The 20598-nt window shown below is 36.4% G+C and overlaps 1 protein-coding gene across 6 annotated transcripts in view; it reads left to right on the top strand.

Moving 5' to 3' along the window:
• Positions 1–20598, top strand: part of LOC121630182 (netrin receptor UNC5D-like) — a 195367-nt gene that overhangs the window by 123735 nt on the left and 51034 nt on the right. For 4 of the 6 annotated variants that reach the window (XM_041970308.1, XM_041970305.1, XM_041970303.1 and 1 more), the window contains exons 3-4: positions 17150–17293; positions 17511–17614. In XM_041970308.1, coding sequence (XP_041826242.1) covers positions 17150–17293; positions 17511–17614 — 248 coding nt within the window. Of the gene's footprint in view, positions 1–10715; positions 10738–13515; positions 13581–17149; positions 17294–17510; positions 17615–20598 lie in introns of those variants that run through there. The other 2 variants (XM_041970309.1, XM_041970306.1) reach the window with 2 other exon arrangements.

The following is a 20598-nucleotide window of genomic DNA, read 5'->3' as shown; positions in this document are numbered from 1 at the left end:
ATACCTAAATTTACTAATATGCCCTGAAAAACGAGAAGCATTTGATCAAGTCCCGCTCTCCAGGCCAACCTTGACCAGAAGGATTGAGGACATTGCAGCAAATCTTGAACTCCAGCTGCAAGTGGGAAGTTTTGACTATTTCCCCTTGGCTTTGGATAAGAGCCTCTAGAGCAGCCATTTTTGTGCAAAATGCAGGATAAGTTAAAAAAAAATGCGGAGGAAGTGCGAATGTGGAACCCTGTCACCAGGAAAAGAGTGAATGTTAAAACACCCTCATTCTCCAACTCTCCCTTTACCTGCAAAATGGAAATTGCACCCAGTGATGTTCAGCTGGAACTCATTGACCTGCACTCTGATGCAGTACTAGCAAATCACTTTAAGTCAAGATCATTGCTGGATTTTTACTCTTCTCTCAAGGAGGAAAACTTTCCAAACATGGGGAGACGTGTTGGTTTTCTTTGGCTCTACCTACATATGTGAACAAACATTCTCAGTAAATTCAGGTATAGGTCCTCTCTCACTGATGATCATTTGTCAGCTGTCCTTCGCATCTCCAATCTTCAACCTGACTGATGCACTCGTTAAAGCTTAACAGAGGCTAGATTTCTCTTACTAAACATGAAAAAAGAACAGAAAAACACCAAATGAGGTGGTTAGACTACAAATGTAGGCAGGTAAAGGCACCAACTAGCAGTGAATTACGATACTTTGGAGGTCTTTGTGACAATCGTTATTATATGATGTATCTTGCTTAATATTTGGAGTACAAAGTCAATATTATGATTCCTTTAGAGAGCTAAGAACCAACAGAATATGAAACTCAAAATGTCAAAGGGGTGAATGTGACTAGAAATTATCACCAATGTGTAATGAGTCACAAATGGTAAAAATGTTTACCGTTTGTTTATCATTGTTTTGGGAAATTTCATTGAATTCATTTAATTGACATTTCTTTTTGTTGTTGTTTTTGTTTTGTTTTTGTTTTTTTTGTGAGGCAAACTAATTTTTTTAATGCTTGATGATAACATATGTTCTCACCAGTCTTACCAGCTTTTCAGAACCATCCTATTTACTGTTTTTTATGTTTTTAATGAGAAATACAATTAATGGTATAAATTAGAATTAGAATTGAGTTTAGTCTTTTGGCCCGACCCGCCACAATAATTTCTGTTTTTCATGTGGCCCCATAGAAAAAATAATGACCCACCCCTGGCATTGTCAGTTATGTCAGTGTGTCACCTGTGTTACACACTTGTGAAGGTGGTCCGACAAGCAGCATGTTGTGAAGATAAACTCTTTTTGTCTGCTGAAACACATCTGGTTGTCCTTCCAGTTTCATCTGAAAGAGGCATTTGAGCTGCAATATCTCCAGCTATTATAGTCTGACTCAGGTGGTAGAATAGCCCCCGGGTTCAACAGTGAGCAGGGGGCTGTAGCTATTAAAGCAGTAAGCTGTGAATTAAATGTCGACAGACTCAACAGCACATGCCTTAACAACATTTGACCAGAGGGTTTAATGCAGAGGACAGAAACCGTGTATATCCAAAGGCAGCTGGGAAGACATACAGAATTTGTCATTGTGTTGTGCTGTTTTTGTCAGCTTCGGTCTTAGCTTAGATGGGCCTTCTGGGAGACACAGCAGCAGGCAAAGAGATGTAGAAATGTGCAAGAGAAAATGTCCATAATAGCTTGTCATCAACTGCTGTTGTTTAACAGGAAAAACGTTGGTGGAATGTTGTTTATTTCAACTCAATGAGTCATGTTGTGTTTCTATGCCTGCAAGATATGTAACAGAAAAAAGCTCAGTTTTACACACCTATAGCTTATTTCCTCTGTGAAAGAAAAGCCCCTCGGTTTTTTTCCCAAATGAATTAATGGAAGATGAGTTATTTAATATGCCTTTTAATAATCTAACACAAAAAAACATTGAATAAATTTGGTCTTTCCTTTTTTGTTGATACCTTAATACACTGAAATATAGAGCCAATTTGAAAATACCATAGCTTTCATGACATAAGTTTAAGTTGTGGGAGATGTATGTTTTGTTAAAGCATAAAGAGAATATGGCTCTATGTACACCACAGTGGGCTGGAACAGCATGCCATTGTGGCTGTAACTAAACTCTTCCCTCTTCTCTGACACAGCAACAAATACAGCAGTGTCAGATGTTGGAGGTATTGTCTTTACTTGACTTGTGGCTCCCGTATTACGTAGACAATAGGATATGATGTCAAGAAGTAAAGCAACATATAATAAAGTCATCATGCATGGCAGTTTCTTTCAATTTGTTAGAGATAATTTGACTTTTTTTTTTTTTTTAAATTGGGTTTCTTGTCAGCACAGATTCACAAAAAAACATGTAATAGGGATTTCATCAACATGGTAACATATCTCTAGGCTATTGTTTTCCATTAGCCAGCATTTATATGACACAATGGACATCATGAAGGTTGAATATTAAGATGTAAGCCATGTAGGGTTTCTTTATGTTTGTTGAATCATGTATTTCTAGCCTCCAAACCTTACCGTGGCCAGAAATTTTTATAACTTTTTGTGAGGGAGGGCGCAGTAAAAAATCACAGAGTTGCAAGGGACAGAAGTAGGAAACTATAATGACTGTGGATAACATTGTCCAGGGTGACTCATAAATTAACAATCTTTACCCAAAGACTTGTGAATTAGCACCTTACAACACTCTTTTCTGCTTTGTGGTGAAATGAACAGTTGTAGCAAAAAACCAAATCAAAACTTGAACTGCATTTGTAGGGAACAGGATGTGGTTAATGTGCTACTTGTACAGTTTCTGAAACTATATTAGCTCATAGTCATGAGATCTGGTTGCTTATATTTAGGTGATTTTTCCTCATTTACTAGATTAGATTAACTTTGAGAGTAAAGTAAAGATAGCATAAGTGATGGTGGTCTACTGAAGATGTTATTCTGCTCTGCTATTCAGTAAGATGTACTTGAGGACGAGGATGTAAGACTTTAATTCCCTTTACTTCCTGGAAGGACCAAATATTAAAAATATTTCATAAATAATAATAAAAAAATGATTTAATATGTCATAGTGTAATGCTGTTATGTGTTATGCTGCAGAGCTCAATCCCACTGATTTCAATAGCCAGATGATGCTTTGTTTTAGCCTATTTGGCCAGCTCGACACACTAACCCACACAATCCACCCACAGCTTAAGAGGTGCTGGGCAAAGTCCAGTTACATCTTAGCCCTTATTTCCAGTATCTATGCTAAGCTAGCTGGATAAAGATAATGTGATTAATAGGATGGAATGAAATATAATGCAGACTTTCCCTTTAATAGCAAAGGTTTTGCATAACACTTTTCAATGAGCCAGATAATGTCATATAACAGGAAGAAACTTTTGCCTGAATGATTAAAGTCATGAGACAAAAGAGTATGGACTAAACTAAGCTACAAGACAGAGGGCTGTGGTGACAAACATAAACTTCTCAGACAGTCTCATTACTGCTCTCATCCCTGTGAACAGAAGTGGCACTCAGAGTGGTATTTTAAAACGGCCCAATAAAGTGAGAACAGAGAGTTTGTTTTAGAAGTAAAACAATGTCTGATGCAAAGTTTACTGACATGAGTTTAATAAGTCACAAGTAGCTGAAGGCAGATGCTCTGGCATTTAAAGGCAAATTAAAGAGAAATCGAACATACACAGTTACTTATATAACTTTTCTCTTCATAATGCCCAGACATTTCCCAATTAAAACATCTTTAAACTTTTAGAAAATCCTCATTTTCAGTGATGTTAAGAGTAAAATTATAACATATAAAATACAAATATAAAACTGAGGCTAAAAACAAAGGTTTAATTGACAAAAAAAAATGTTTTATATGATGATTTTATGGAGGTTTAGACCTAGAGCTGCATCGTTTCAGAGATATTCATCCTGGAAGTGTTTGTTTCTCTTTCTAGGCAAGCCTGAAACTTCCTACGTGCCAACTTCATTTATCTTCTCCAGACACACATATACTGATATTTACACATCGTATCATCTCTCACAAGTTTTCCCTTTACTATTACTCCATTTTTTTTTCAAATAGACCTTGTGGTATTAGAGATGTACTTATTTGCGTGGGGGTAAACAGCTTTAGAAAAATAAGCATTGGGCTCAAAGAGTTGAGCAAGTCAAAACATGACAGCATAAAAAAATGAAGCAAAACAAAAACCAAAGAAAGAACCTTCATCCTAAAAGCTCTTAATTAACAAATGAACCAAATTAGCTTAATACCGCTATGAATTAAAATTAAATACAAACTCTCTTTAAATTTTATTTAAGCCATTTACAGTTTGGAGCAGTAAAAAAACCCTCATTAGTAATTCTGCTGTATAATATCTCACTACAGTTAAAAATACATTTCAAGAATTAAAAATGAGATGCAGCTGATACCAAACACCAAAAAGAGGCCATATCACAAGGGACTCTCACTTTCTTGTAATTCTTTGGTTTTCAATAGAGGGAAGAGAAAGGAAAAGCAAAGAAACAGTGGTCTTGAAAGCAGTGTGAACTTTTAATTGTCTCATTTTTTCATTGTGAACAGCTTGTGTCCAGTGCACCTACAGGGCATCTCATAAACTGACATGATGACAGATTTAATTCAGTAGCTTAATGCCTGCAAAAGTCTTTCTCAGCATTAGCTCACTTCTGTTTCACCATGATTTAATCAATGTAAAAACAGTGTATCAGTGGCTCTGCTTGATGCTCTACTTTAAGATTGCATATCTGTCCTGCTTCCTTCAAAAACTTGTATGGAGTTTAATTAAAGTAACATAAAAAGAAGGTTTCATATAAAAGCACCTGTAGATGCAAGATACCTCACATTCATCTTTGCACTCCCTGCAGAGTGAAACTAGATCCAAGTGTTGCAGGTGTTAACTCGAATTATTTATTCAACTAATTAGTGTTATTCCTGAAACCGCAGGTCCTCCAAAAGTTTCACTCAGAACCTGCTTCTCATATGTCACATCTGCGGTTTAGTTTTCACCAAAATGGCACCACTTTCTTTTGTGCTGCCTCATTTGAGCAACCCTGACACATCTAGAATCACAATGTGCAAATTGGAAAAGACTAAACAGAAAAACACCAGTAAGTTGTAGCAGTTCTGGTGGTCTGTCATTAAATGAGGCTTTTAGTGACATAACTATTTGAAGATAGTTCAAGCTAGAGAATAAATGAATGAAATTTCCACAAGAATTTCTAATAACTGGTTAGAAAAATAACATTTTGCATACTCTTCTGCTGCATTTAGTCAAGGCAGGGATTCAAAATATCTAAATAGTCTTGTAAAAATCTGGTTACAGTTGCTGTATATCCCAAGATTACTTTCTTTATCCAAATGAGAAAAAATATTTTTTAATAGCTTTCTTAAAAATAGTCAGTCTTTGGGGATGATGACCCAAAAAATACAGTTAATCAGATAATCCAGACTCTTTGAAAGCTGAACACCCTTTGTAGTTTTTATCATTTTTGTCATGCACAAGCTATTTTTATGAATGTGTGTCAAAGAGAGGGTCCGTCAGTATTTAAATATGTGTTTATCTTGCTGGGGAAATTTTTTTTTCTTTGGTGCAAAATTTCTGCAACCTTGATATTTGATTATGAGAAATCCATTGAAACAGGACATTTATATTTAATTTATCAAATTGCCAATGTTATCTTAGTACAGGAAGTGCAGATGTTTATCACACTAGATGCACACGAATCCTGTAGCAGACCAAAACTACAGGAAAAAAAAGAGACTATCTAGCACTGTTGCCAAAAAATAAATAAATAAATAAAAACACAAGCAGTTATATGGTAATGTAAAAAAAAAACTAACAATTTATCATTTCAAAGTACCCAGAGGAAAATTTTAATGCTCACTGTTTTCTCTTTCAAAGCTCAAAATGTGATTCTCACTTCAACCACATCTTAGTTTTAATATTTTCTCATATGCTTCTCATATATGTCTCCTAAAATCCACAAGAGAAATGGGTGAAATGTAAAGTCGACATCTTGCCAAACCTTTAATGTCTCCTTTTTATATCCCTTGGAGAATAAAATGAGTTATAATAGAGCTAAAAAGAAGAAATATATATTTATTTATTCATTTTCTATACTGCTTTAACCAGTTCAGGGTCGCAGGGGAGATGGAGCCTAGCCCAACAATTTACAGATGAGAGGCAGAGTACAGTCCATCGCAGGACCAACACAGAGAGACAAACAATCACTCACAGTCACTCCTGGGGAGAAATTAGAGCTGCCAATTAACCTAACATGCATGTGTTTGGACAGTGGCAGGACGCCGGAGTACTTGAAGAACTTACAAAATCCAAACAGAAAAGCCACCGTTTGAACCACCTCCCCAGCTGACCTTGCTGTGAGGCTGCGGTGCTAACCACCACACCACCATGCAGCCTTATGTCTGCACTTTCCTAACATTGCTGATTAACTGTGCACCATTCTCTTCAAATGTCCACAGTGTCCACACCTCATCCAGAGTTCGCGCTGTTTTACATATTTTTGTTCAACATTATAGTTTCTGTAATTGCTGAGGGGAAATCAGTTTGATATTACTTTTACAGAAGAATAAATAAATAATCTTTTAGAAATACAACCCTAATTCCAAAAGAAGTTGGGAAGCTGTGCAAAATGTAAAAACAAACATGCAATGATTTCCAAATCTCATCAACCCAAATTTTATTCTCAATTGAACATAAACAAAATATCAGATGTGTAATATGATACATTTTACCATTTCATGGAAAATATTAACTCTAGATTATTTCTTAAAGATGTAATTGTTATAACTGTGTGTATTTTATTTGTGTTTTAAGTGCACTTTTGCAATACCCAATATTGTAGTAGTGTAACAAGAACAATACCCTTAAATAGTAAAACCCTGCTACTGTAATCTCAGCTGTTCCTGCTGTGGGTCTCTTAACCACAGACAGTGGTCAGGAGGCTCAGATCGAAAGGGTTCTCAAACAGTATACTCTCAATGCTAAAAAGACTACATCTTCTTTTACAGAAAACCTAAGTGATAGCTGGTAGCACAATTTAGAAAATAGAAATTTATTTTCATATTGAACTTAACTGTAGCTTTATCGTACTGCATTCATCCTTATATCACTTAATTTCTATTTTAAAATGCAGGGTTATTGGAAATAAATATTCAACTAAAAATAAAATTAGGTAAAAAACAAACAAACAAATCTCGGGGGACAAAAAGTGAATATTTATGGAGAACTTTTCATTTGCTCTGCCTGAGCTCAGCGTGGCATTTGTGGATTTTGTTTAAGAGAGGGTGGAAAGGAGAATCGACTGAGTCATAAGCAGCACTCTTTGATTTCTATGCATGAATTTTAGAAAAGCTGTTAAAGTTAAGGGAATCTGAGAATTATTCAAGAACTTTATAAGAGCTTCTTTGGAACTTAAAACAAGACTCATTTGAGCCTTTCAGCATCTTTCACTTTTAGGGAAAATAGATGAAAAAGTGGATAAATGACCCATTAACTCATTTTGGTTTCACACAGATTTCCATTTTGTCTTGGAGAAATAAATGAGACAGTTTGAGATCCTTTTTCTGATTTGAATTTCCTTTGGGCAGAGACTCTGGTGATCTGTAGGACAAAAACTGTAGCAGCCAAATAAAGACAAACAAACTAAAAAAAACATCACATAATCATAAAATGTCTCATTTTTGCTGCTTTGTGGTCAAAAGTTTTATTTCACCTTAAATTAAAAAAAAGAAAAAAAGCTCTGCTAATATGCTCTCCTATGACTGCCGTTTGAAATGAATCTTGAAAGTCCTGGTAGTTTCCATGGAGATGTGAAGAAGATGTTATAGTGAAGTATTTACTCTTCCGATGACAGACTATCTTGACGTTCACTTCTTTCTGGATCCTCCTGTTTCTAAGGAGAGTTTGAGGGCTGTCCCTCGATTCTCCTGACTGACGATTCCTAGAGGTGTCAATAACCAACATCAGCTAATGGCTTCCTAAGATATTTATCTGTGTAACACCTCTATTAAAACATCTGTAAGACTGCTCAGTTCACTGTTTCAGCTTCTAATTTTGCACAGTTCCTCATCAGACATTACTATACTGATTTCCACATACTGGGCTGTTATCATCTGGTTTTCACTGCAGGTAATGTGGCTTTCTTGTAGGAGGAGATAACATTTACATTTTCTGCTGTGTTCCAGGTTAATTGACTCTGACACAGTAACTCAAATCTTAATTCTGACACTTCTGTAGTAATCTCACACGTCTCAGCTTTCCTTTGAGACAAAGATGATACATACAGCCCTCGTAGTCTTGAGATACACTTGATTTATTTTCAGTGTGTCATTTCAGACAGGAGGTAGAAAAATAAGAAGCATAAAAATGAAATTGCTAGAAAACAGTGATGATTAGACCAGAATATTACACATACTAGAGTAAGTCTTTAACAAGTGCATAGATGCATGAATGGTCTGTTTAAGCTTTCTGATGATACTTTTTAAAGTTTAAATGTAGCTGGAACAGATTAGTTTTTGAACCAGTTTAGTTTAGACTTTAGACCTGTGATCAGCACAGGATGCAAGCTGAATCATTTGCTTTTTTTATGCCTCTTTTAGCTCAGACTTTACCTACAAAGACTACAGCAAATGGTTTCCTCTCCTCTCTGTAACCTCCATTGCAGTCTGCACAAAATGGCACAGTGCAACATACATTTCACTATAACTGTTTGAAAAGCTCTCCTGATTGTACTCTCTAGAATTGACTAGAAAAATAAAAACATAACACACAATCTCTCACCTGTACCAGGAAGGAAGGACTCCTTGTTGAAGTGCAATTTCTGCAGTAACTTGGAACAAAAAGCAGAGGCAACTGTCCAAACCAATGTAATCAGAGAAGAAACTTGATTAATGCAAATGTTGTGAATAAATAAATCTTTTGACTCATTTTGGATTTTCAGTTTGCAATTTTTTGGTCAAAATAAACATAAAAGTACAGTATATCTTTAAATTTATTAAAACAACTCTCACTTCCTTATCACCTGTCTATTGGTAAGGCTTTTGCTAAGCCACAGGCAGACAAGGCTCAGCGAGATATTTCATGTAATCATCTCTATCCAGATTCTAACTTCCCTTCGGGAAAACTACTTGCTTTTTTAAACTCCTTAGGATGATTTGAGGGAGATGTATTGAGTCTTTAAAGACACAAAATCAATCACTTTGCCTTATTTGTGGGGATCTAAGATCTCCTTAAAGGGATAGTCTACTTTTTTTGAAGTGCTAAAAATACTAATGAATAGTACATGTCTTTCCTGCGGTGGGCAGCTGTAGACTACCACCACCAAAAGAACAAATTTTCACCATCTAAAGTCTAAGTCAAGCCATAAAAATGTTTATGCAAATTATCTGCAAGGACTGGGCTTCAGGTTGTTGCAACCTTTAGCGACCTACAACCGAAAAGGGCTTTATATTCTTTCTACTGAAATGCTGCCACACGGCTGAAAGATGGAAATGAGTGATAGAATTTAAGCGATTATTGAAGGACAGGCGGAAAGAAGAGGAGAGATGTGGAACAGAGGGGATATCTATGCCTTTAGGCTCCAGCTGAAAGGATGATACTCTGATGGCGAGATAAGAGATAGAGAGAATAATAGAAGGAAGAGGACATTGGAAACAGAGAGGGTGATGTGAGAATGAAAGAGAGGCTGAAAATGATACCACATTGGTTGTTTCGAGAAGTACAGAAGAGCAGCTCCGGTAGATCTTGTGATGAAGAGATAGTGATTGAGTTAAACGTATGAAAGCAGGTTGGGTAGAGGAAGCATGGATATCCCTTCCTGTTGACACCCTGTCAAAAGCAAACTCCAAGATCCCTTAAGTCTGAGAGATACCATCAACCTCATGTGAACTCACAACAAAGATGTAGGGGTGGACACTGGTGAGGTGGAAGTGAGATGCCTCCAAGTTTTTCTGTGTCACAAACTGTTAAAGAAATGGAAGCGAAAGAAATGAAGTGACCCATAGAGTTGAAGCTATGTTGATATGCAGAAATTGGTCCAAATAAGCAAAGATGCAGTTTTTAGAAAAGCATAAACAAGGCAAGTGGGGAAATGACACAAATAGGAACTTGCAGCATTTTAATGGTTGAGTTACCATGATTTTTTTTTTTTTTTTTTTTCTTTTGCATGGAGTAATGCGCCCCTTTGGTTCCAGGATTAAGTATGACACACACAGCTGGGACCAGACAGTTGCTGGGAGCATGTTCCGCTTGTCTACTGGGGTTCGTCTTCGTCTGGCCTTCAGCCAACCCTCTCAGCCCCCACATGCTGAGCTGCATGCAGCAATGTCACATCATACAAACATTTGCCCAAAGCTTGGTTCACATCAGACAGGAGCTTTCCTCAAGCTATATCCATTCACCTCAACCCGCAGCCCTCAATGTGTCATCCGCCATGTGCACAGACGCCTCATGAGAATCCCCCAGACAAACAGAACTCTGCTCCTTTGCTGTAAAGTTAAGTGCGACAGAGACATGGACATAGCTGAGCTGAGCCGGACCAGACAGACGCTCGGATCAAGCCACTTGTAGCTGGCACTGCTTGGCTCTCTTAGGCCCTCTTCATCAACTCAGCCAAGACAAAACAATGGCCTAAAGCTAGGAGGGATACACCGCAAGGAGAGAGAAAGAAAAGAAAAAAGAGACTAAGAGTAACATACGATGATAAGTGAGCATCTTTTTCCGACTCTCTTATAAAGACATATGAAAAGACAAGATTGAAAGAGCAAGGGGAAGCTGCTCTACCTTGAGGGTTGTTGTAAAGGTTTTGTGGTGCTCCGTCATTAACTGCTGGCATGAGCCTGAAGGGAAACCAGACAAAGTGCAGGAGGAAAAGAGGGTAAAGAAAATAAACAAGTATCAAGGGACAGACTCGTAAAAGCACCTGAATTAATGTTTGTATTCCTAAATGCAGGGAAGTGGCCATCATCAGCAGCATGGCTGAGCAGTTATTGGATAATTTCTCTAACCCAGTGTCACTGAGTGTCCTTTCAGGCTGCTTGAAAAAAAGACCTGGCTCTTTGTTCTTAACCTGAAGCGAGGGAACCTGGAAGTCAGACTGCCCTTCCAATTTTATTTATTTATTTATTTATCATCCAAAGAAAATCCATGGTTCTTACCTAAACAAATAATACCCAGTGTTCCACAAAGCCATTATTCAGTACTTGTATTTCATGCATTTGTATTTCAGTACATGTGTAATGGAAAGAAATTATAGTATTTTTGCTATTGGGTAGTATAAAATTCTTTAAGTGGTCAGAAATCCTTTGACAGACTCCTTGGCTGATGTTGCTTTCCATCTGTCACTTTGTCTCCTTTTAACTGAAAAAATACCATCAGGATCTATAGACTGTTATTTAGAAGGTTAATTGTAAATAAAATAATGGAAATGGAAAAGAGACATGACTGAACTCACTTCCAAGTCATTAGTGCTTCAAAGCAATGCTACATAACTTTCCAACCTTAAATCCCTGTGCTTCTGACTCATTTTAATGGCATACTAACTTTTGTTATGGACACTATCTGGAGCTGTTGTTGCCCTGCAGCATCCTGAGGCTAAGCCGCATTTGCCATCTCCCCCCCGTGTATTCTCTAAGTCAGTCTGATGCAAATCGCTTGCTCTTTCACTTCCTTTTTCTTTTCCTTACTACCTCCAAAAATGTCCTCTTGGGTTTCTTTGCTGAATCAGTAATGGTGCACATCTAGAACAGCCATCATGTTGATATCCAGTTCCTGGCGTGTAACATGGCGCTGTAAAGCAAAACACGGCCATCATGTGATACTCCGTGCTGGAACATAAATTTGTGAAGTGCTGTTTAATTAGTCCAGGGATGCTGCAAAAGTTTAACAACCCCAGGAATGTGCAAAATAAATGTCAGTGTGCCATCTGAGCAAGTCAGAAGCAAAGAATGTTAAGGCCCTTGTGTAGTGTAGCTTAAAGCTTTTTTCATAACCCAGTGGTGATGCTGCCTTTTGTTTGTGCTTAAAATTCCAAAAATTTTAAATAATAAACTTTAAAGTATTTGTGTGTTTATGCATCTTGCCTGTGACCCATTCTGACAAAACATTAACCTAACTCATTATTTGTAAAGCACTCTAGCACAACAGCTGAAACAAAATTCTAAACACAAAATCTAAAAAAATTTAAAACAACTAAAACTATAGAAACACTTAATTACAAAATACAATAAAAGTACAAGATAATAAAACCAGTAAAAAGGACAATAAGAGCTATAAAACAGGAGTCTGATGTTGATACTAAAGAGAATAAGTAAAAGAGTAATCAATAGTTTGAGTTGTCATATTTTAATTTATTGATATAGTTGCCATTCATTTTTATTGAACACAAAAATAAGTCTGATCAACAAGCAGTGAAAGTAATTGTAATTCCATTCAAATAATTTTCATAAGTGACCAAATGGAAACAAATAAAAACATTCATACATAATTTAATATTTGTATTCTTCTTCAATACTGATGCATTTAGCTTAAAAGAACTGATCAACAACCGTCATGAAAAATTCTTTATGATTTAATGAGAAATTTACTCCTTCCTAGAGTGCAATCTTGTGTTTTTATTTTCCTGCAATCAGCTGCACTTTCACTTAATCAGGCATGTTGATTAAGTTCCTAATTTGTAGCAGCGCAAATGAGGAGTAGATTGAGGAGGGGGGCATATAGTACATCAAATCAATGAGTCATTGCAGAGGATTACATTGTCTTCAGAGAACATTTTTGTTTCACATTACTTCATTAGGCTCCTTCAGATAACCTTTCATTTTGCATTATGAGTTTTATTTAATCCCTGCCCATGTCTAAGCTGCTGTCTGCAATATGAGACATGATGGCAAAAGCCTGTGGAGAGACGGCTGCTCTACAAGTGGCGTACCATGTGATTAAGCAGTAATCCTCAGGGTGCCGAGCTTTACAATGAGTCTTGAACAGCTGCTGTGAGATGCGTTGTTAAGCATGTCTTGCTAACTGCTCTAGAAATCAGTGACAACGTTCTCAAAGATTTTTTAACCCTTTAAAGCCGAACCCAAAACCAAGGGGAGAAAAATCAAATTTTTATAAATCTGAAGTCTTTATTTGGCTCTTTGATGAAAATTATTTTTGTATATTTTTACCATTTATTACCATACGATAGGTCAAAATTATTGTAATAATTTATTGTATTATTATTGTATCCACCAGGGAGCAGAATACATTTTTACCAAAAGTGATGCAGAAGGTCTCAGAAACTGTATGTATCAAATATGATACATACAGCATTATAAGATCAAAATTATTTTTTTTTCTCAGTCAGTTGAGCCTCAGGTAGATGAAAGAAAATATGTCAATATATTGATTTTAATCCCCCATACTACACATCTGTTTTTCTACTTCTTCGTGGTACGGTCAAGATCTCTGGGTGTGGCTGTGTTTCAGGTGTCAGAGCTGTTTGTTCACTAATCATGGCCACATTCCAAAATATCGTTGGGAAAGACACTAAACCCTGTGGGGCTCCCAATGGTAGGCAAACATCTTGCTTAGCAGCTTCTGAGGGTTTGTGTTAAACAGTTTTACTATTGATGGGATTAAATTGCTACCGATCCCTTGTGTCTAACAAGTCCAGCTTGGTAAACAGATAATTACAGCCATATAGAAAAGGTTCATACAACAAATCTCCATAATTTTTTTTTTGTTTGTTTTATTTGTTTGTTTTTTTTTGTTTGTTTGTTTTGTTTTGTTTTTTTGTTGTTGTTGTTTTTTTGTTTTCAACATATCTGAACAAGAAAATACTTAAAACTCTTTAAAAATGTTTCCAAACATAACTTAAATCACACCTTGAAACCACAGATTTAGAATCTGAGCATCCATATTTGGTGTCAGTGATAAGAGCTTGTCTTATAAAACTTTGAAAAGTCATACCTGTGGTTTTATTTAACGTTTCAGAAGGATGTCATAATTTCAAAATCTAAAGTGATCACATTTAGACAAGAAAAACGTTTTCAGTCTCTTTAAGTCAGATGATGATTTAGAAATATATCTGCAAGGGGTGTGGATACTATTAAAGTGCCAATTGATCATGGCTGTCTAGCCAGGCAGCATGTTTTTAAATGGGAAAATACATTCCCAAGAGCCTCAAATTTTACCACAACATCAGCACTTGTAGTTGGAAACATGTCTAGAAAATGGCATTTCTTTTCAAGAAGAGCAGGAGTTGTTTGCCTGTAAATATACAAGCAAAAATGGAGCAATTTGGAAAAATCTACTCTGGCCAGGTGGATCAGAGATTGTTCCACGTCTAGATTAGCAGCAAGCAGGTCATAAAATTAAAGATGTACACTACCGTTCAAAAGTTTGGGGTCACTTTGCCATGGCATTCAATAGGGAAGTGACCCCAAACTTTTGAACGGTAGTGTATGTATTAAGCATGGTGGTGGTAGTGTTATAGTTCTGAGTTAAAGTGTTGCATCAGTGATTGGCTGGGCAGCTTGTTGTATCTAACTGCAGAATTAATTCTACATCATATCGCAGAGCGCTTCAGGATAATGTGACGCATCTGTACCTGAGTTGTTATGATAGTCAACGTTTCAACAGGATAAAACTCAGCAAGGGAAAGGGGAAGTCAATTCTAAGCAGATCTTATTGGTTAAAGTTTAAAAAAATAAAGATAATATAGTGATGAAAATAAAAAGCAAAACTGGACTGAAGCCAAGGTCTGAGTTAGCTAACTTAACTGATGGCTAAAACTCCTGTTGCAGGCTGCACAAATGATTGCTTTAAAACAGAAGACACTGGCAAAAAGAACTGATGTACCAAATTAAGTATTAGCCTTTTAGGCTAACAGCCTCTCCAGTGGGGCCATACAATTACATAGTGTTAATTACATACAGAATACATACATACTAAGGCTATACCAACTGCAAGTACAGCTTGCAACTTTCTCTGTGGTGTCTCAAGTGGACAGCTCAGTTGCATCCTGGTAATTTAGTGAGGCTAGTACAGACTATGGGTCACTGCAATGAATTTCAGAACACAAAAATAATCTTTCAAGGAAAGTATCAGGATTACATAATCATGCATTCCTCCTTCAGCAAGATATTCCTTATAAAGGAAGCACATTTGTCTGTTTACAGTGCTTACTCTGTTTACTCTTATAGTCAAATTAGTGCTGTATTTAGGTGCTTCTAATTCACACCACTGTAAAAAAAAAATCAATTTCCATTGATCAATAGTTGGCATCTTTTGGGGGGAAGTACAACATCATATACAGTATCTTTAAAATGTGTTTCATTTGATCAGATGTGGCAGTTTTAAACAGTACCATGTGTTACAGGTAACAGTGAACTGGTGAAAAATAATCTAGTAATGAAAATTTTCTTTTTATCTAAAGTGTATAAGACTTGTATTTCCTATATTTTCATTTGCTTTGGCTAACAAGGTAATTTTATTTGTTGTCACCATTTCTAATTACAAGTATAGGCTAAATTAACCAAGTCGAGTCTTAAGAAATGAAAATATTTACTGCAATTTGCCATTAAGCATGAAATAACATTAGAAAATGAAATAGTGCTCATATGCACTGAAGATTAGAAATAAAGATGGAGTCAGCCTAAATCTATCCTCTCCCCTTAAAAAAGGATAAGGCATTGCTGGTCTAACTACTGACAAGTTAAGTTGGTTTATTTATAGAGCACATTTACAAACAGCAACAGCCGGCTAATGACATTATTTGATGACATCAGAAAGCAGTCAAAATGAAGAAGCCATGACATGAACTGCATTTAGCTGTTCGGCTTTGATAATATGCTGCTTTTAAGTCACCAAAAACACACTGCACTTACCATCTCCACCCTAGAATACCAGTCTTTTTTTCACCGGGGTAGGTATTTTATCATTGTTACCCCTCCACCCACCACCAACTCCTTTTCCCTGCTGTGCAGCCTTAATTGCATTCTGCAGGGATAGATGAGTTTGGACACTACACACCAAACATTAGCTGTTCATAATTCTGCACTCACAAATTAAAAATCTGTTCAAGCTGGCTGACTGAAATGCAGGTTTCTGCAGGGTTAGACAGACATCACGTACATTTGTTGAAAGCTGCAATTTTCCTAGACACCAATGAAACTACGCCTATTATACAATACATCAATGGTCCAAGCCTGTCATCTTTTGTGTATAGTCTGGCATAATTGAAATTCCAGGCTTTTAAATTCCCTTTAATTGTCTTCAAAAATGTTCCTCTCATCCCTAGATCATTATGGGCTGCATCACAGGCAATATGCCGATATTAAGGAATGACCTGTGTGACATTATACAAGAGCTGTGCTGCAGAAACTGAAATGCCTTGATTGTCATAGAACAGGGCTACTTATTTTGTTCCTGCAAGGACTGTAGTCCTTAGGTTTTCAATATATCCCTGCTCCAACACTCCTGACTCAAATTAAATGAATCCAACAACCTATGAAGTTCTGCACAATGACGCATTAATTTTTAGTCAGATGTGTTGCAGCCGAGAAACACTGCAAACCTGGAGGACTGCTACCCTTGTAGGACCGAATGGAGTAGTCCTGTCATAGAACATACTGTATTTATGCACAGATGCAGCATTTAGTTATGCTATTTTATATCTGTCTCCTACCTTAAATCATAGGCCTCTCCGATATTTTCAAAGGAGAAAAATGAGTGGTTACACGCTTTCTTACAGCAGTGTGAAGCAGATATGTTCCTCTTCTCACTTAATTCTTCCAATGGAAAGAAGAGCTATTTCTTTATAAATGGATTAGGGTCTGCAGACAGTTGCATTTCCAACCAATCCAGTTGCCAAACAGAACATTTAAAAGGGTTTTAACGTTCAGAATGAAGTGGATGCTTCCATGAATTTGTGCCAGATTAAATTATTATGTAAAAAAAAGTCATGTAGCTTGACACCATCTCATCCTGACAAATGGCAGATTTTTTTTTACTGCAGATAATTTTATCACATTCAAAAATCACTCATCATCTTGTCTCTATAAATTTCTATCACTTCAGCTCATCATCTATGCAACTTGATGAAAGCTAATCTGAGCAATCATCTATTTCGTCCGCAGGGCTGAAGATCCGTGAAGTTATGATCAACGTGTCGCGCCAGCAAGTGGAGGACTTTCATGGCCCAGAGGATTACTGGTGCTTGTGTGTTGCCTGGAGCCACCTGGGAACCTCCAAGAGCCGCAAGGCAACTGTCCGGATTGCCTGTAAGCCATTTTTTGTCACTTTGATTTTACATTTGACCTTAATGCCTCTAGAAAGGTTACTCTTCTTCAACCCTGAGGAGTAATAATCATTAATCTTTATGTCCATGTAGGTTAAACATGACTAGAAGGTCACACAAGTAGTAAAGTGACATTTAATGTTGCTCCTTCATGCTGCTGGGGTTGTTCTTTAATGCAGGCTGTTTATTGTCTTCCCTAGACCTGAGGAAGAACTTTGAACAGGACCCTCAAGGCACTGAGGTGCCTTTGAATGGCATGATTGTGCTGCACTGTCGTCCCCCAGAGGGAGTGCCTGTGGCTGAGGTAAAGGCTCCTCACACTTCAAACAAGTAACATTTTCTCCTGTGTCGCCTGGAGAGGAACCGTCATCTGTCTGGTTTACTCACAGCATTGCTTAGTTTTCATGAGAGAATTTTTGTTGTTTTCAGCTACAGCATATCAAAGACACATCTGCACTTTACTCTTCTGTTCAGTATTTGTTTACTCAGAGTTCCTTTCTGCAAGTTTGACTGATCATTAATATACTAGGAGTTTAGTGGATTTATATGCGTAGCTGTTTACTCTATTTGCTATGTTCTTTGGTTAATGAATGTGCAACTATGACTTATTTAGATGTCACCTATTTATTTCACTACTACGTCCTGACTCTCTCCTAAAAGCTGCGAATTGTGTGTGTTTGTGAGAGCATGTGTGTGGAAAAAGAGCACCTGTCATGGCCATTTTAATTTTTACTATGAATACAAAATGAGGCTCTCGCGGACAGTCTTGTTGAAAGTGATGTGTTGTGCTGTTCTCTGATGTTGTCTGCCTTTATGTGGAGGCTCAGTAGGCAGATATGTCAATATCAGAGCCTGTGTGCCAAAGGATCTGAACCTTTTTATTTATTTAAGGGCACAGATCTGTACGCAAACAAAATGCCAGTCATACCATCAAACTACAAAGCATGAATGGTATTACTCTAAAAATAATTGAGAAGCCTCTACATATACTAAATGATAGGTTATTAATCAAATGGTTTAAGTTTTATATTTTATATATGTAAAAAAAAATAAAAGACTAAGATTTAAGAACGAACATAAATTTCAAACTCATCAAAGTGGGTCTTATACAGTACATCATGAATCTTTAAATTATATTTTCTGTATCATCAGTGTCATGTCAAGGGCATAGGTTTGATTTTGGTAGGGACATTAAAGTGGCACACAGAGTCCACTGAAAGATTAGTTTTTTGCACTTATGATAGACATTAATGTCGAATATCATGTCATTTAGAGCAGATAGGACATCTATACAAGCACACATTTATAATCCAAGGGAAGTGCATCTAAGTTGTTTTGTTTTTGTTTTTGTTGTTGTTGTTTTTCCTGTTAAACACAGGATTATCATAATTAATGATTTTGTGATATTATGATTTGAAGACATCTGTTGCAGTGCATCATCATCATTATAGCTGTAATATGGGAAACAACAATGTGATTATTTTGACTCCTTGAAATTGCATAGAAATTGTGATATTAGAGGAAAAGTACATTTTTTCAAAATGATTATTCTTATGTTAATTTAAAAACATATTAATGTCATTGTGGTTCATTTTTTTCAGGAAATCATTAGCAAACAAAAATGTTTGAGCTTGTAAAATAGTATGTGAAGGTCAGGTAAGCATATGGGCTCAATATAAAGTCATAAAGATTTTGCAGCTGTAAATGAATGTTTGCAAATAATTTGTAAATCATGTTTGTCATCCTGCAAAAAAAAAAAAAAAAAAAAATCTGCCAGAAAAATTCAAGTTTGTGATTGTGCAGAAAAGGATTTGCATGGCTGTATTTGTGGAAAATAACAGAAGTTCTTTTGCAAACATCCTGTCCAGAGATGCGAAGCACAAAACTGCGTGCAAAGCCCGAAGTTGCAGTTGCAAATTGTGTCCGTCTTTTTACGGCTATTTGATTGGATGGTGTCTAATCAGACTGTCCAATCAGAGAGCAGACGGCTTCCTGTCCTTCTTCCGTCTATATATCAGCCCATAAGAGTTTTTTTTTTTTTTCACTCCTTGTAAGTGTCTGTGTAGTCAACCCTTCCATCCTTACAAACTCATTAGTGTTCCCTTTTATTTTGTGTCCCAAAGTATTCAAAAAGACCTTGAGCTAGCAGAGAGGCATCCATTTTATTATGGGCATGCAATTTTCAAGCAGAGAACCAAAAAATCTGCCACAGGGCTCAAATTGCTCCAAGTGCCCTGATTCTCTGAGGGTATTAAGTTTACTTTAAACTGATTAAGGCAGAGGTGAACTATCAGGCTGTAAATCATGTTTATTTTCTTTGATCTAAACATTTTCTCCCTTAAGTAATTGACTGGTTGGCTCAAAATTATTGAACAATCAAAACCTTGGATTTCCGTTATTAAATTCTGGTTATTAAATTTAGTAAGATAAGATAAATGCAACAGTTTTTTCCTCTGAAAATATAGCATTATCGAAGTATGGTAGGTCACATTGTACATAACCAATTTATTGCTTTAGTGCTTGGTAAAATTGTTAATTACATGTCATGAATTAAATTTGGATAAGTTTCCTAACTTTACTAGTCTCCATTAAAATAAATCTTTGCAAATTTTCATATCAGCATTGACACACACCTCTAATCTTTTCCAATTTAAGTTCACAAATTAATGATTCAATTTATACTTCAGTGACCCACTGTGACTGTTTTTGTAGAGTTTACTTCAGAAACAAACTTCAACTTCACAATAGTTATCCAATTCATTTTCTGTTGCCGTCTCGGTTAGGACTTAACTGGGGATAAAGGTCAAACATAAAAGTGTTTTCACTAGAAAATGACAGAAGAATAAGTAAATTAGATTTTGATTAATAGTGCAAGCAGAAGTTGTAGCCCTTTGTCCAGAAAACCAACACTTTATTAGCTTGAAGTAAACACAAAGCGGTGCATGTAACTGACCATTTTGCACACCAATGATCATCATTGTTATATCATAAATTAAATATTTCCACTTTATTGGAGCAGGAATATAAATATTGTTTTATTATAAAGGTTTAATTTAGCCTTTTATTAATGTTTGATGTTTGCATCAAAATAATGAAAGCTGTCCTGTTTAAAACTACTTGGATAAATGGCACCTCAATTAAAAAAAATGCTCAAAACAAGCAGGAAGTGAAGCTGACTGCAGGACAGGAACACAGACCAGCTTTCACAGAGTCATGAAGATGTCTGTTCACTTCAGACAGTGTTTGATTTTAAGTATAAGGTCTCCAAAAATTGGAGCACCACATGAT

Source organism: Melanotaenia boesemani, chromosome 19 (assembly GCF_017639745.1).
Source record: "Melanotaenia boesemani isolate fMelBoe1 chromosome 19, fMelBoe1.pri, whole genome shotgun sequence".
In the NCBI taxonomy this organism is placed as follows: Eukaryota; Metazoa; Chordata; class Actinopteri; order Atheriniformes; family Melanotaeniidae; genus Melanotaenia; species Melanotaenia boesemani.
Note: the sequence above shows the minus strand (reverse complement) of the source record. Positions and strands in the feature narration are given on the sequence as shown.